We start from the raw sequence: 16,998 nt of genomic DNA, 5'->3' as shown, positions 1-16,998 counted from the left end.
GGCTGGTCCTAGGGCAACCTGGTGATGCGCAGAGTCTGAGGGTCTATGTGGAGGAGAAGGGAGCTCTTTGCAGGAGGAGGGCCCTGGAGACTCGGATCTGATGCCAAAATGGTGGCTGGTAGGGGGAATCTAGTCATAAGGGCCTCCAGAGCTTTGCACCCCAAGCTCCCAGCAAAAACCACATCTTCTTCCTGTTTTGAGGGTCACTGGCCTCCACAGGAGCTTAATCTGAGACCTCAGCCGGGCCCCATCTCTTCACGCCCACCATGTTTCCACCTACACAAATTCACACTTCAAGGGTCCTCTCTGTGTAAACTCACTTTGGTCTCCTTCCGCCTCTCTAGCGGTCCCTGGCTCAGAGTTTAAGGGACGGAAGCAGATTTCTGAACCGATCCTCCCCAGCGCGACAATCAGCCCACCTCCCACCCCTGCCCCTGTGGCTGCCACTCCACCACGTGGACCCGCAGAGATCACCTCCACCTTCTTCCTCACCAGGACGGGGCGCGAGTAAGTTGGATGCTTGGGCGCTGAGGATTCAAGTGCATCAGAGAGACGGGAGGGTGATGCCCGAGGGAGGCAGGGGCTCTCTGGGGTCTCCATCCAGTGGTGGCTGTGCTGGGACCCAGGCATCCTGCCTCCCAGTTGATCCTGTGGCTCCTCCTTGGTATAGATTCTGAGGACCCTTCTCTAGCCAGTAGGAAATGATCTAGAAGTTCACCTTACTGGTGCTAAGACCCCTCTTCCTGCCTCCCAGCATTTCCCTTCCAAAACAGGTCTACACTTCCCTGGGATGTGTTTTCTGCAGTTTATGTGTTCATTACATGAACCAAAGAGAAAATGTTTTTTCAATTTTTTCTTTTTAATCCAAGCACAGTTTTTCTACTAAGAAAGATTTCTCCTTGCTTTGTTAAACAGGAAAGGGAAAAGGGGTTAGTCCTCTTACTGCTCTCCTGAGTGGCTTTTGGCCAGTAGTCAGCCACAAGCCTTTGTCGGGTTGGGGTGTTGGTTTCCAGGCCTGAGCTTAGCAAGTGCGCTCCTGCAACCCCCCATGACATCAGCAGAGGAACGAGAGGCTTGTTGTTGTTCAGTCACTAAGTCGTGTCCGAATCTTTGCGACCCCCTGGACTGCAGCACACCAGTCTTCCCTGTCCTCCACTGTCTCCCAGAGTTTGCTCAAACGCATGTCCATCGAGTCAGTGAGAGGCTTATTTACCTACAGTATGCCAGCCCCTGGGAATACGGTAGTGGACAAGACAGTCCTTGACCTCGTAAAGCTCACTATCCTGTAAGATGGACCAAGAAACAGGGTTGCACCCCCAATGTGATAAGTTCAGTGATAGCACAGGCCCGAGGGACTGTGGGAGCACAGAGAAGGGGCATCTAGCCCAGTCAGAGGCTTCAGGGAGGGCTTCCTGGAGGAAGTGGTATCCCAACTGAGACCAGAAGGCAGAGAGCTGAAAGAGTATCCCAGCAGAGGGAAGAGCATGTGCAAAGGCCTAGACGCACCTAATGTTTATTATAGCCAGATCCTCAAGTATAAGATGGGCTGTTAAACAATAAAAGCAGAGAGGAAGACGGGGTGACCTGGGGGAGAGCTTAGAGAACCTCTGACACAGCTGGTGAGAAGTTTGGATGATGTCTTTGCTCAGAGGACGTGCTCACTGAATATTTATGAATGTGGAAAGTCTCATCTAAGGATAATGAAGGAGACTTTAAGTAAGAAAGCTGCAGGGTTGGATTTACACTGTAGGAAGAATTCTCTGGCCACCGTGATGGTGGGGGTGGAGGCCAGGGACTGCTGAGAAGGCTGCCACACCCCGGAGAGAGGTGTTGGGGCCGTCAGCGAGGGCAGGGAGTGTATTTGAAAAGGGTTAATTAGGCATTGGGCCAACAGGATTTGGGAGTTGGTTAACTTTCAGGGTGCTCAGGGGAAAACAAAGGTTTAGAACGACTCAGATTTCTGGCTTGTCAGCCAGTTGGATACCGATGCAGAGATGGGGAGCTTAGGAGGGGGAGTGAAACTGCAGGGAAAGATGACTCTTAGGTGCCAGCTGGCACTCAGTCACTGAAAGATTAGGTCAGGAAGGCCGAGATCGTGATGGAAACAAGCTGGAGAGGACAAGTGACACCCAAGGGCACGTTCCAAATTCCAGGCCCTCGTTCAGCAGCCTCTGACCTGGACAGGGAGCCAGAGCCGCCCTAATCTTGCACCCATTGCAGGACCACGGTCCTGCCTTTCAGGGGTTAACGGGTGGCCAGAGTTCTCACTCTTGCAGCCGCCACCCTCATGGTTTGCCTTGGAAACCCCAACAAGCGTTTCCCTGGGAATTGCCAAGGGAACCAACTGCCCTTGGACGCCCAGAGCACCAGGGCATAGGCAGAGAGAGGTCTCCGCTCCCTCTGGGCACACCCATCTGAGAGCTGATGTCTGCTGCAGGTGGCGCCAGGAGCCACCCCACCACGAGTCCAGGGACCACCAGGCAAGAACTAACCCTGAGGGGAGCCCTCACCCCAGAAGCTGGTCCGAACAGTAGACAGAGAATCTGTATCAGCCTGGAGGAATGCCATGCCCAACCCAGACTCTGAAGCCCCGAGTGTAGGGGTTTGTGTGCAGGGGTATCTGGGTGGGATTGGCTGCCTCAATGCCAGTGATGCCCTCAGAACAAGACCCTAGAGATTCAGGGACCGATCAAGGAGAAACACAAACAAGATTTACTCCTGAGATGCTAGGGGCTCATGAGGTTCCTTACCAGTCACAGGTTGGGCTGTGTTTGGGGGCTTCCCTGAGATGACAGTCTGCTCACATCCAGTTGGTGATGGGTATCACCGCGTGTCTCCTTGTCCCCTCTCCACACACACATCTTTCCTCTGCTCCCTCTTGGAGTCTGGAGGCCAGATCAGTGACATTCCCTGAGCATCTGTGAGGTGTGAGGCTCTCAGGCATTGTGAGATGGGGCAGTCTGCTTGGCCGCCAGGCACTCACCATCTGGGTCAGGACACAGACAGACAAGCATTTTTTGCCTGGAGTGGAGTGCTGGACCTGAGCACTTTAGGAAAGGTTTAGGGGAAACCTGTAGGGGAGGCGCTTAAGCAAGGGCGGGAAGGAAGCAGACCTGGAGAGATAGTCAGGATTTCTAGAGACAGACGTAGGGGAAGGGGAGGGCAGTCCAGGGCCTGAGGCAGATCCGAACGGAAAGTTTTTGTTTTGCTTAGGCTGCGGTCTGTGGCCTGTGGGGTCTTAGGTCCCTGACCAGGGACTGAACCTCTGCCCCCTGCATTGGGAGTGTGGAATCTTAACCACTGGACTGCCAGGGAAGTCCCAGAATTGAAATTTTGAAGTGCAGCTTTAGCCAATGCCCTCTTTACTCATCAAAGGACGAGATGGTTGGATGGCATCACTGACTCAATGGACAGGAGTTTGAGCAGGCTCCGAGATGGTAAAGGGCAGGAAAGCCTGGCGTGCTGCAGTCCATGGGGTCACAAAGAGCCAGACGCAGCTGAGTGACTCTTTCTACTCTGCATCCTCATCTCAATCTTGAGAATTTGTCACTGGCATTTCAGAATAGCTCCTCAGAGGCCCTGCATGCTAGGTTGGGTAAACCTCAAGGAACGTTCTGCTTTGCTCACCAAATGTGCAGGGACGTGAACTCAGAGAGACGTTAAGATATGCAGCAAAAAAGCGGACACACAAGGGAGTTCAAGAATCCACTTAGAGTTAGGCCATGTTTGGTGGAGAGGGACAGAGACCCAGCACCCGGGCGTGGCTGCAGCTCTGTTCACTGTGCACCTGTTCTTCATTCCCGTCTCCACCCTCCACCCCAGCCAGGCCATCCGGGAGCTGCAGGATGAGGTCTCCCGGCTCCGTCTGAGGCTGGAGGACAGCCTCCACCAGCACCCCCAGGGCTGCCCCACGCGCTCAGCGTCCAACTGCGATCGCCCCACCCGGGCCCGGGAGCGGTCAGGGGATTCCTCAGCCACTTGGAGCTCCCATTACGGCAGGTAGGTGACCCCCCCGTTCCTGCCCTGTGCCTTGGTGGGAGCTGCAGAAGGCAGAGCTAGCGGGTCTCTGGCTGTCCCCTGACACGTGGACTTGGGCACAGTCATCTCCCCTCTCACTCACTCGTTCATTCATGCTTAGATTTTTTTTACCGTGTCATATTTGATGCATAAAAGAATAGATTGAACACATGTGTTACTAATAGAGCGTGATACAGTGAATGTCCCTGAACTCATCGCCCAAGTGAAGAGCCAGAACCTTTGCAGGACACGCACCCTCTCACCCACTCACCCCGCAGCTGTTCACCTGTGATGACTTATAAAATCATCTCTAACTTCTAACTTCTGAGTGTTCCTATCGGAGGGCACTAGGTGAAGGTTTTCAAAGGACACTGTCTTCACTTCTTCCAACGACGCTTTGAAGTAATCACGCCTGTATCCCCATTTGACAGATGAGGAAACTGAGGGTCTGAGAGGCTCAGAGCCACCTTCTGTGGGTCTGACTCCAGAGTCTTTGGTTTTGACCTTCATGTTCTCCTCTTTCCTCATGTTATAAGCATTTCTCTGGGTTGGCCGTCTCACTGACCATCTTTAAAGGCTGCGTAAGACCGCATCCAGTGACATCATCACTCTCTCTCTTTTGCTAGCAAATCCACGGAGAGGTTGTCTGGTGAGCCTCGGGGTGCAGAGCAAGCTGTCCCCGCGGGAAGGCGGCGAGCCAGGTCCTCCTCGGTGCCTCGGGAGGAGCCTCGACTGCCCCTGAGTAAGTGACCAACCTGCCAGGACTGATGTTTGGAGGCCACAGTCTGGGCGTGTTGGCTCAGGAGTCAGGGACCACAGCAGCCGCCCTCGAGGAAACTCGGAGGTTTTTGGGCGTCTTTGTTAGGCAGTCGTAGTGCTCTGAAATACCACGTGCTTCCGGTGGCAGCCGCAGCGTGCTGTGCACCGGCTCTGCACTGCAGTCTCTGTGAGGGCTTTGAGCGCTTGTGTCATCTTGCTTCATCTTCACTGCAGGGTGGGTCGAATCATCCACCTTCTGCAGATCAGGACGCCAAAGCCCGAAAGCACAGGGGACTTGCCTGGAGGAACGTGGCTCTGAGGTCAGTGGCCCCAGCTCACGTCTTCCCAGCTGTGTGGCCTTGACCGGCTTGTTTACCTGCCCTGTGCAGTTAAGGGGACAGCTCACAGTGCAGTGATCACAGTGTCCACTCCTGGGACTGCTGTGAGGGTGCGTGACAGGGAGTGTGCAAAGCGCTTAGCACAGGGTCAGGCATCCAGGTGTGTCAGCGGTGATTACTAAGGGGCCGAGGGAAGGGAGTGCTGTAGGCTTAAAACCCCAGAGCCTGGACTCGTGATCTGCCCAATCCCTTAGCTACGTGTCCCCTATCCCCTCCCCCTCTGATGCCCCCTTCCCACCAGGTTCCGAATCTGAGCCAGCCTCCCCAAGGCTGTTCTCTGAGAGGGACAGGACCACAGAGAACTGTCCGCAGGCTGCTGGGGGTGGAAGAAAAGGACTGAGCAGCACCGGACGGCCGGACAGGGTCACCTTCCGAGGCCAATACACAGGTGAGCCAGGAGGGGGCGCTGGAGGTGCACAGTCCCCAGGTGGTTGCTTCCATTTAGCCAGTGGGCCATTGAAATATTGTCATTTTCTATGACTTCGGTGATACAAAAACATCAGGGAGCATTGTCTCTGTGAATCTGGGTGTGTTTGTCCCTTGATTCAGTCAGCAGTTTCTCAGACCTCCGCTTTGTCGGGGCCTGTGCTGGGTTTGGAGAAAATCCACTCAGCTGGTCAGTCATGAAGCGACTTAGGAAGAGCTTGATGCTTGCAGGACCTGGGTAACAGTGAGCACAGAATCACTCCCTTCTGGCCTTCCATTCAGGTTGTGATTCCCCAGGGGGCACCTAGCACATAGCTTGTGGTGACACATAGTAGGATTTCAAAGTGCATTACATTAAATATAACCTAGCTTCCCAGGTGGTCAGGAATCTGCCTGCCGACTCAGGAGACATGGGAGATGTGGGTTTGATCCCCGGGTTGGGAAGATCCCCTGGAGTTCAGTTCAGTTACTTCAGTCACTTAGTCATGTCCGACTCTTTGCGACCCCATGGATCACAGCACGCCAGGCCTCCCTGTCCATCACCAACTCCCGAAGTTCACTCAAACTCATGTCCATGGAGTTGGTGATGCCATCCAACCATCTCATCCTCTGTTGTCCCCTTCTCCTCCCGCCTTCAATCTTTCCCAGCATCAGGGTCTTTTCATTTTTTTTTAATTAATTTTTTATTTTTATTTTTATTGGAGGCTAATTATTTTACAATATTATATTGGTTGGTTTAGCCATACATTGACATGAATCCGCCCTGGGTGTACATGAGTTCCCCTTTCCGAACCCCCCTCCCACCTCCCTCCTCCCCTTATTCTCCCTCTGGGTCATCCCCGCACACCAGCCCCGAGCATCCTGTAACATGCATCAACCCTGAACTGGTGATTCGTTTCACATATGACAACATACATGTTTCAATGCCATTCTCCCAAACCATCCCGCCCTCACCCTCTCCCATAGAGTCCCAAAGACTGTTCATACATCTGTGTCTCTTTTGCTGTCTCGTATACAGGGTTACTATTTACATCTTTCTAAATTCCATATATATGCGTTAGTATATTGTATTGGTGTTTTTCTTTCTGGCTTACTTCACTCTGTATAATAGGCTCTAGTTTCATCCACCTCATTAGAACTGGTTCAAATGCATTCTTTTTAATGGCTGAGTAATACTCCATTGTGTATATGTACCAAAGCTTTCTTATCCATTCGTCTGCAGATGGACATCTAGGTTGCTTCCATGTCCTGGCTATTATCAACAGTGCTGCAATGAACATTGGAGTACATGTGTCTCTTTCAATTCTGGTTTCCTCGGTGTGTATGCCCAGGAGTGCGATTGCTGGATCATATGGCAGTTCTATTTCCAGTTTTCTGAGGAATCTCCACACTGTTCTCCATAGTGGCTGTACTAGTTTGCATTCCCACCAACAGTGTAAGAGGGTTCCCTTCTCTCCACACCCTCTCCAGCATTTATTGCATGTAGACTTTTGGATAGCATCCATTCTGACTGGTGTGAAATGGTATCTCATTGTGGTTTTGATTTGCATTTCTCTGATTATGAGGGATGTTGAGCATTTTTTCATGTGTTTGTTAGACATCTTTATGTCTTCTTTGGAGAAATGTCTGTTTAGTTCTTTGGCCCATTTTTTTATTGGGTCATTTATTTTTCTGGAATAAATTGACATGAGCTGCAGGAGCTGCTTGTATATTTTGGAGATTAATCCTTTATCAGTTGCTTCATTTGCTATTATTTTCTCCCATTCTGAAGGCTGTCTTTTCACCTTGCTTATAGTTTCCTTTTCTGTGCAGAAGCTTTTGATTTTGATTAGGTCCCATTTGTTTATTTTTGCTTTTATTTCCAATATTCTGGGAGGTGGGTCTTGGAGGATCCTGCTGTGATTTATGTCAGAGAGTGTGAGTCAGCTCTTCGCATCAGGTGGCCAAAGTATTAGAGTTTCAGCTTCAGCATCAGTCCTTCCAATGAATATTCAGGACTGATTTCCTTTAGAATGGACTGGTTGGATCTCCTTGCAGTCCAAGGGACTCTCAAGAGTCTTTTGCAACACCACAGTTCAAAAGCATCAGTTCTTCGGTGCTCAGCTTTCTTTGTAGTCCAACTCTCACATCCATACACGACTACTGGAAAAACCACAGGTTTGACTAAATGGATCTTTGCTAGCAAAGTAATGTCTCTGCTTTTTAATATGCAGTCCATTCTAAAGGAGATCAATCCTGGGTGTTCATTGGAAGGACTGATGCTAAAGCTGAAACTCCAATACTCTGGCCACCTCATGCGACGAGTTGACTCACTGGAAAAGAGTCTGATGCTGGGAGGGATTAGGGGTGGGAGGAGACGGGGACGACAGAGAATGAGATGGCTGGATGGCATCACCGACTCAATGGACATGAGTTTGAGTGAACTCTGGGAGTTGGTGATGGACAGGGAGGCCTGGCGTGCTGTGATTCATGGGGTCGCAAAGAGTCGGACATGACTGAGCGACTGAAATGAACTGAGCTGAACTGAGGTTGGTCATAACTTTCCTTCCAAGGAATAAGCGTCCTTTAATTTCATGGCTGCAGTCCCCATCTGCGTGATTTTTGAGCCGCCTAAAATAAAGTCTGTCACTGTTTCCACTGTTTCCCCATCTATTTGCCATGAAGTGATGGGACCTATTCCTCTGGAGTAGGAAATGGCAATCCATTCCAGTGTTCTTGCCTGAAAAATCCCATGGACAGTGGAGCCTGAGGGGCTACAGTCCCTAGGGTCACAAAGAGTCGGACATGACAGAGCACGCCCACAGGTCAAATATTAAATATGGATACGATTCCTACTTTCATGAATCTGACTGCACAGCAGAGAAGACTGTAAGAAATAAGCAATTATAGTAAGCATGTAAATTACAGTAAGTAAATTACAGACTTGGCTCTCACCCATACATCGCTGGGAAGGAGCGCAGTTAACCTCAGATCCAGAAGGCTAAGAGATGCAGACAAAGCAGGAAATGAGATACACATCTCCCAACGGAGCAAATAGACACTGAGGCTTAGAAGTGAAAACAACAGCGTGTCCAGGGGCCCCAGTGCAACACACATGGAGTATAAAGTGGAGACCCTGCACGGCAGAGGGCGGAGAAAAAAATAATCTGCCATCATCCCAAAGGTCTTATGTGAGACTCAGGGATGAATAAGGCAGGGAATAGTGGAGCTGAGTGCAGACCCAAGAGTCTGTCTGATTTTTTGATAACCTTGAGGACCTGACATCTGCTGAGTGCAGGGCAGAATACACGGATACAGCCCCACTCAGTCCTCCCAACAAGCCTGTGAAACTCACAGTATGACTGTCCCCATTTCCCAGCCACTTGAAGCACAGAGAAATCACCACTGACTCCATGCCCAAGCCATTCTAATCCTAACCTGCAGGTTGGGGTCTGGGGAGTACCGTCATGCTTTGTCATTGCTTATCCTGTCTTCCTGCCTGCTTTCCAGTCCTGATTGAGCTTGGGTTTGTTGATTTTTTTCCCCATATGTCAAGAACTAGGCAGTTGGTTCCAATAGGATCTGAGATGAAACAGGAGTCTGGAAAGAGCTTACAATAAATGGACAGATAAACGTGTTTATCTATTTGTGTATATGTGGATTCTCACTGATGTATCTACACAGTTATGCACACGTTGTGTGTGCATGAGGAAAAGGTTGAGAGGGAGATTGTTAAACCATCTGGAGGAAGAGGAGAGAGATTTGTATTCTAAATCATCTCCAGTTCTGCATCCAGGCACAGCTGATACTGTTGTGGTTTCTTCCCCAGGCCAGGAGTACTATGTTCTGACCCCCAAGACTGTCCCAAGAAGCAGTGTCCCGGTCTCCTGTCCCCACTGCCGACCCCCTAGAACAGAGGATGCAGGTAGGGGGTGGCACCTGGAGAAGCAGCCAGGGCCATAAAGCTGCAGCTTCTTGCCCTTGGTTGGGGGGCAGGGGTGCAGTTGGGCCGGACATGGACTGCCCTGAGCTCAGTGGTGGGTCAAGGTACAGATGAGAGCAGGGCTTTTCTGGACTTCTCAGCTTTCCCAAAGTGTCCTGCCCTCACACCTGTTTCTCCAGGTGCTTTGCCTGAAGCCAGTCTTCTTCACCTTGATGTGCAGAAACCATGAACATGATTTCAGAAGTTCCTGATGCGGGGAGGGGTATGAGCAGTAGGCAGGCTGGCCGCGATGATTATCTCATCTCCCCTCTGCCTACCTTCCGCCCTCCCCACCCTCTCCACCCAGCGGTTTAGGGGAAGCGTAGTGAGGAGAGCAGTGGCCCGAGAATACGGACACCGAGTTCTAGTGTCGGTTCTGCCAGTGACATGCTGTGTGACATCAGACGAGTTCCTTAACTCCTCTGAGCCTTGGGCTCCACATCTATAGTGAAAGGTTTGGAGATGGTCTCTGAGGCTCTTTCAGGCAGTGATGATGATAATGATGGCGCTGTCATTTATTAAGCCCTTACTTAGCAACATAATAAGGCTTTTACGAGCATTATCCTCACCACCCTATGAAGCAGGTTTTGTCCATCTTATTACCATTCCCATGAGTGAAGAAACTGAGGCTCAGAGAGGTCAAGTGACTTGCCCAAGCACACACAGTTCACAAGGGGTAGAGCCAGCTAGTTCAATGGCTTGTTGGATTCAATCAATTAATAAATGAAGACTCTGAGCAGAGGGCCTGGCTCATGAGATGCCTCTCACTGTCATGGTTACCAGCAGCATTGTTGTTTGAACCCAGGTCTTTGTGACTCTGAAGCCCTGGCTCTTCGCCACTGTATTTCTGAGCCTTTGCTAGAGTCCCAGCAGGCCTACTCACTCACTCATTGTTCAGCGTCTGCTTATACTGGGCTCTGGGCCTTGCCCCTGACAAACTCAGCTAAGCAGACAAAACTGAAGAGTCAGAACAGGGATGGGAGAGCGCAGGGTGGGGCTGGAGAGCCCGTAACTCAGCCCAGGGGGTGGGAGGGCTTCCCAGAGAGAGTGATGCTGAGCTGAGGCCTGAAGGAGAGGCAGGTGGACCTTGGAATTCCCCCAGAGGATTTGTTGAGGATTTGCACGGGAAGAGAACCAGAGTGCCCACACTCCTGCTCATTTAGGCTTCCACTGACCTGCCTGGTGCCCGGGGGCCTTTGTTGCCCAGTCCCGCCTGGAGAATGGGCCTCTGTCACTGTGGGGAATGGCCATAGATACAGGGGCTGCAGACAGGAGAGCCAGGCTTGAGATCAGACAGAGGACCACTGCTTCCTAGCTCCGAGACAGCAAATTATTCAACCTATTGGAGCCTCAGTTTCTCCATCTGTAAAATGGGGAAGTGATAATAATAGCTAGTCCAGTGGCTTGTTGGATTCAATCCGTTAATGCATGAAGACCCTGAGCAGAGGGCCTGGCTCGTGAGATGTCTCTCACTGTCATGGTTACCGTCAATATTGTTGTCACCCAGTGGAGGCAGTTTGTCTCCTCTGCAGTGGTCCCTGAGGGGAGCTCAGATGACTTAGCCGTCATCCTCTCCTGACCTCCCTGCCTCCTCTTCCAGGTGATGCTGTCACCAGGGACCCCCTGGGACCATCTCGCAGTGAGACCTTGCGATGTCCCCTGTGTAGTCAAGTTGGGTCCCTCTCTGAGGGGGATGGCCCAGACTCAGCCACCTCTGGTAGGACCGATGCTCTGTCTCTTCCCCCCTGCTCACCTGGATTTGGGTTTGGGGCCCTGGGAGGGGGTTTACCCGGGGTGGCAGTTCGCCCAGTCTGGGGTGGAGCAAACTGGATGAGAGATGGCTTCCCGAAGCGAGGCGCTCCCTGTGTGGCCGGCCCCCTGTCTAGCTTCAGCGGGGTTGGCGAGGCTGGGGGCCTCTGTTCTCTGCCAGATCTTCCCAGGTTGTGAGACTGTGTCTCTGCTGTGCTTCCCTGACAGTGCCAGAAAAGGCCGCCACCAGGAGAAACGCACCTTCAACGTCCAGCCCCAAGCAGAGGAGCAAGCGAGCAGGGTCGCCGCCCCGGCCACCTCCTGGACTGTGGTATCTGGCCGCCGCGCCCTCGGCACCAGCCCCCCCTGCCTTTGCCTACATCTCCTCGGTTCCCGTCCTGCCTTATCCATCAGCCACAGTGTAAGAACCTTCCCTTCCAGTCCTCCTTGCCTGTTTGAATCGCTTAATAGTTAGCATTCAGCCCTGAGCTGGGTAGCTGAGAACTCAGCACTGAGTACTCCTGTGTTTCTCCCCAACACTTGTATCGTCACTCAACACACCTTGAATGCTCCCTGGGTACCAGGGAGGCTGCTTGACCCTGGCGACCCAACAGTGAAGGAGCCTGGCAGAGGGCCTTGCCCTCATAGGGACTTAGAACCCTAATCATCTCCCATTTCCTTGTGGGTCTTCTTAGCAAGCAACTAATGCCCTCACTGTAAAAAAATAGACTTTATTTTTAGAACAGTTTTAGATTGATAGAGAAAAGGAGCAGATAAGACCGAGAGTTCTCATATACACCCCAAACACAGTTTCCTCTGATACATTTCACCTTGATATGGCAACCTTCCCAGGTAGCACAGTGGTAAAGACTCTGCCTGCCAATGCAGGAGATGCAAGAGACTTGTATCAATCCCTGGGTCAGGAAGATCCCCTGGAGAAGGAAATGGCAACCCACTCCAGTATTCTTGCCTGGAAAATTCCATGGACAGAGGAGCCTGGTGGGCTATAGTCCATGGGGTTGCGAAAAGTTGGAAACAACTGGGCAGCTAACACACACACACCTTGATATGGTCCATGTGCAGTTCGTGAACCATTATTAATACGTGGTTATTAAATATAGTCCACAGTTTATTTAGGCATCTTTAGTTTTTTCCTGAAGTCCTTTTTCTGTTCCAGGATCCCCCGCCTCAAGGAACACAAACATTTATTTGTCACATCTCCCAGGCTCCTCCTGGCTGAGACGGTTTCTCAGGCTTTCCTTGTTCCCAATGGTCTTGGCAGTTCAGAGGCACACCAGTCCGGCCCACGGCAGGATGAGCGATCACTGTTTGCATGTTACATTTGGATGTAACATCAGTTAAGACAAAAGACACAGGAGTCGAGGTGGAAAAGGCTTAGGTTTTAGAATCAGAGCTGCACTGGAATCCTGTCTGCTGTTTATTATTGCTGTGGCCTTGGTAAAGCCACTTCCTCTCTGGGTCTGTTTCCCTCTCTGTTAAATGGGGTCAGAGTCTCGGTCCCATGCAGTTTGTATGAGGATTAGATGAGGCAGGTGGCATGAGATGTTTCTGGGGTTTGTAGTGCATGCTGGCACATGCTCTTTGCTGAATAAATGGCAGCTGTGCCATCACCGTGGATGCTGCTACCGTTCAATATTGTTGTCAGTAAGAAGAAAAATGAGGGAAGGTGCTTTCAAGACAGGATTGTGCAGGGAAAAAAAGCCCAGACCCTGGAATTAGATTTGTCTTCTTCTCCAGACTGTTGTCAGCTAGTTCTATACCAGTTTCCTTCATTGTAAAATAAGTGAGTCAGGGTGGTCAGTAACGCTAGTGCTTCTAATACTACTGAAATTGGGACTGATGACTCTAGGTTTCTCTACCGGCCAGTCAAGCAGGACTGAATATGCTCAGTGGTTGCAGCCGGGAAGGCCTTAGAAAGCTGAGTGGGCCTGTGCTGCCACCTGCTGGCCAGCTGCCTTATAACCTCTGAACTAGAGGCTGTCTAGAACCAGAACTTCCCTGGTGGCTCAGACAGTAAAGCGTCTGCCTGCAATGTGGGAGACCCGGGCTCAGTCCCTGGGTCGGGAAAATCTGGAGAAGGAAATGGCAACCCACTCCAGTATTTTTGCCTGGAAAATCCCATGGATGGAGGAACCTGGTAGGCTACAGTCCATGGGGTCGCAAAAAGAGTCAGACACGACTGAGCGATTAAAAAAAAAAAGAGGCTGTCTAGTCCAGCTTTCTAGTTTCTAGCAAATTTTTCGGCTTGAGGGGTTTTCTGCTTGGTGTTTGTTCTGTTCTGTAGCATCTGCCCTATGGGGAATTCGGGGTAACTTTCAGGTCAGTCTGGTCATCAAATTATCAGAAGGCAGGGGTGTGTGGGAATGCGGTAGTTACAGCAGCTCGTCTATCCCCAAAGGAGGAAACTGGGGTCAAGAAGCCCATTCGTTCATTCGGTTCAGATGATATGTATCAGGATCTACGGGGAGCTAATTAGCTGTGGGTTTAAATCGAGTACTGCCCCAGCCCCCTGATTCTGGGAGACTCTTCAGTAGCTGTTATTTATAAGGCACCAGACATACAGAGCTTTTTACCTGAGTTTTCCTATTGGATCTACCTTGGAAGGTAGCTAAGTGTGGCTGTTTTCTGGGGGAAATGGAGCCCTTCAAAGTGAAGTCACTTGTTCATGGTCGAGGGGGTGGCCAAGAGGAATGACCAGGATTTGGGGCAGCCTTCTGCATCCCTTAGCTTCTTTGAGTGTCACTTCACTCATCTGTAAAATAAGCATAAAAGTACCTACAAAATAAACGAGATAGTGCTAGTAAAGCCCTTATCTCAGAGCCTGGCCTGTGGGTACCAAGGATGAAGATTCCAGCCCTGGGCTGGGCACTGTGTTTAACTGTTTGAGCAACAGTCAAACCACCTTCCAGACTAGCGGCACCGTTTCACATTCCCGCCAGCTGTGAATGAGGGCTCCAATCTCTCACCTCCTGTCACAAAACTCACTGGTATCTGTCTTTGTTTTTAGCCAACCCAGGGGGTGGGGAGTGTGTGAAGTGGCGTCTCATGCAGTTTTGATTTGCATTCCCCTGATGGCTAATGATATTGAGCATCTTTTCATGTGCTTGTTGGCCATCTGCTTATCTTGTTTGGAGAGACATCTGTTCAGATCCTAGCATAGCCCTTTTGTCACACTGTGCAATAATGCAAATTAGAAAGGGAAGGAGCAGGAGTAAGACTGGAGTTCACCGCATGCCAAGCAGCACACGAGTGAATGTCTCCAGCCAAGTCTTCCTAAACCCATTCCTGCTCCATTTAGGCACAACGCTGCTTTACCCCCCTCCACACACTGTATTCCACGTCACAGGTGCCACCACTTCTTGCCCAGCACTAGTTTCCTTGAACCCTAAACTTGGGCATCTTTGGGTGAATGCAGGAGTCACTTCTTGGGGAAATCTGTGCTTCATCTCGCGGCTCCTCTACCCCTTTCCCCCAGGACTTTTAAACAGCACCCCACATTCCTGCAGGACCAGACTTGGAAGGACGCACTTCCACCCCTTGCTCTGGGTGAGAGGAGCCAGACCATCGCGCTCCTGCAGAATCCTAATTATTATTGTCCCACTTCTCTATCACTCCACACCTGACAAATAGGACTCCACGCATTACCTCTCTGGTGAAGGAGGCTTGCTCCAGAACCTGGGGTGGTCCTGGTCTCCCTGAGACCAGGCTTCCAGACTGGAAGCCCCAGGAAGGCAGCAGGCGGTGTTGTTCATTCACCATGGTAACCCCAGGCCCCAGCACACCAGTCGGTACATAGTATGAGGTCAATACGTGTTCGTTCAATGAATGGATAGATGGCACTGACCACTTTCAAGCACTGTTCTGGCTTCATCCCTCCAACACATCCCTTGGCGGGGGATATTTTTCCCAGTTTAGAGGTGAAGAAACAGACTCAGGATGTAGGGGCCAAGGACCGAGCCGGGCCTGAGGCGCCCCAAGGCGGCTCCGTGGTCAGGGAACTCACCCATCTCTACCCGCAGGTACTACGCGCTGCCAGCACCTACCTCAGCCCCCTCTGGCCGAGCTGCCGCCGAGTGGCCCCCTGCAGCCTGCTCCCGGCCGGCCCGGGGACCCCGGCACTCCGTCCAGCTGGACCTGAAGGACCTGGAGGAGCTCAACAAGGCCCTGAGCCGGGCGGTCAAGGCCGCCGAGAGCGTCCGCTCCACCACGCAGCACATGAGCCGCTCGCTGTCGGCCGAGCTGCGCCAGGCCCGCGGCCTGCGGGGCTCCTGCCTCTTCTGACTGCGCTCAGGCTCAGGGCCCCGCGGTGGCCCGGGGCTGGCGGCCTCCTGTCGCCCCGGCCCAGGCCAGAGGGCGCTGAGCCTCTCCCAGAGGCCCCTCACGAGGAAGGCTCCCTCCCCCTGGGCCCTGCCTTCTCAGCCTCCGTGTTTCCAAAACAGGAGTGTCAGCGGGTGACTCAGAGAAGTCACTTCCTAGCCCTGAAGGAGGTTGAGGCTGGGACTGAGGCCACCCTCTGCCCAGACGCCATCTCTGGGAGGCCCCTGGCCCGCACGCGTCCATCTCCAGCTAATAATGTGTATTTTATATATGATGGACAGGTTTTTTGGTTGTTGTTTTTTCTTTAACGGAGGCATTTTTCTGGCCTTGAATCCTTCTTAGGAGGCCAGATAAAAAGGGAAAAGGCCAGGGTCTCTGGTGAAAATTGTCCCCCACCTGTGACCAGCCGCTCCAGAGGAGGTGTCTCTGGGAAGGACGTGGCCGGGGACCTTCCTCCTGGTGACTGGTGGTCGGTCCGTGGGGTACTTTGAGGCCATTGGAACATCTTAGAAGCACCCAGCTTCCGCATGGTCAAGAGGCCTTTCCCACGGGCTTGCTGCGATGGAGACACCCCACAGGGGGTCCCGGAAAGCCGTCCCCCACAGCCCCGCCTCAGTACCTCATGCCGAGACCCCTGGCTCTCCCCTCGGACCCCTGTGGAACTGGGCCAGTGGCCAGCTTCCTGCCAGCTCCTGGTGTGCGCCCCTGAGGCCAGGCCATCTGCTCCCCGACCCCGTAGCAGCTCAGACCTCAGCTTTTCTGGAGTGTGTGTACATCACTGATGTTTGTATATTTGGGGCATTAAAAAAAATCTATTTTCGTTACGAGAGCAAATAAAGAAGCGTGAATATTGATCTTTAAAACTGTTTTATTTTTATTTTTCGGCCATGCCACACGGCACACGGGATCTTGGTTCCCTGACCAGGGACGGAATCCTCACCCGCTGCAGTTGCAGCGTGAAGTCCTAACACTGGCTCGCCGTGGACGTCCCTAAATGGTAACCTTAAGAAATGGAGACCAAAGAAGACCCCCAACATTCCCAAACCCACCCACATCTGAGGTGTATGTCATCCACTTGTGGTTTTTAAGGTCACATTGGGGGCAAAAGATCGGTGCTGAGCGGAGCCCTCCCCCGGAGGACAGCTTGGGCGCACATTCCCAGACTCTACCTGCCTGCCTTCCTTGGGTGCCATCTCTTTCTCCAACTTTACCCGCTCAGAACCATGAAGCTTTCTGCTGGAGGGGGTCTGTGAGGAGAGGCCATCTGGCCAAACCTCTTTTGTGAGACATTGTGAGCACATTGCTGTCTGGCTGAGCACGAGCCTGGACTCTCTTTCCAGTGCTCCTTTT

At 52.0% G+C, this 16,998-nt stretch overlaps 1 protein-coding gene across 5 annotated transcripts in view; it reads left to right on the top strand.

Moving 5' to 3' along the window:
* The window catches only part of AKNA (AT-hook transcription factor), a 61,060-nt gene extending 44,549 nt beyond the window's left edge, over positions 1-16,511 (top strand). For 4 of the 5 annotated variants that reach the window (XM_088838306.1, XM_088838304.1, XM_088838305.1 and 1 more), the window contains 8 exons: positions 345-507; positions 3,823-3,999; positions 4,644-4,759; positions 5,416-5,562; positions 9,409-9,504; positions 11,162-11,278; positions 11,539-11,731; positions 15,351-16,511. In XM_088838306.1, coding sequence (XP_088694432.1) covers positions 345-507; positions 3,823-3,999; positions 4,644-4,759; positions 5,416-5,562; positions 9,409-9,504; positions 11,162-11,278; positions 11,539-11,731; positions 15,351-15,612 — 1,271 coding nt within the window. In that variant the 3' untranslated portion in view covers positions 15,613-16,511. The remainder of the gene's footprint in view (positions 1-344; positions 508-3,822; positions 4,000-4,643; positions 4,760-5,415; positions 5,563-9,408; positions 9,505-11,161; positions 11,279-11,538; positions 11,732-15,350) is intronic. The other variant, XM_088838307.1, reaches the window with a different exon arrangement.
* Positions 16,512-16,998: the final 487 nt, after the last annotated feature.

This window comes from Moschus berezovskii, chromosome 7, assembly GCF_049115385.1.
Source record: "Moschus berezovskii isolate FMDL1 chromosome 7, NW_MosBer_1.0, whole genome shotgun sequence".
In the NCBI taxonomy this organism is placed as follows: domain Eukaryota; kingdom Metazoa; phylum Chordata; class Mammalia; order Artiodactyla; family Moschidae; genus Moschus; species Moschus berezovskii.
The sequence above is the reverse complement of the archived record's forward strand: the minus strand, read 5'-3'. Positions and strand labels throughout refer to the sequence as shown.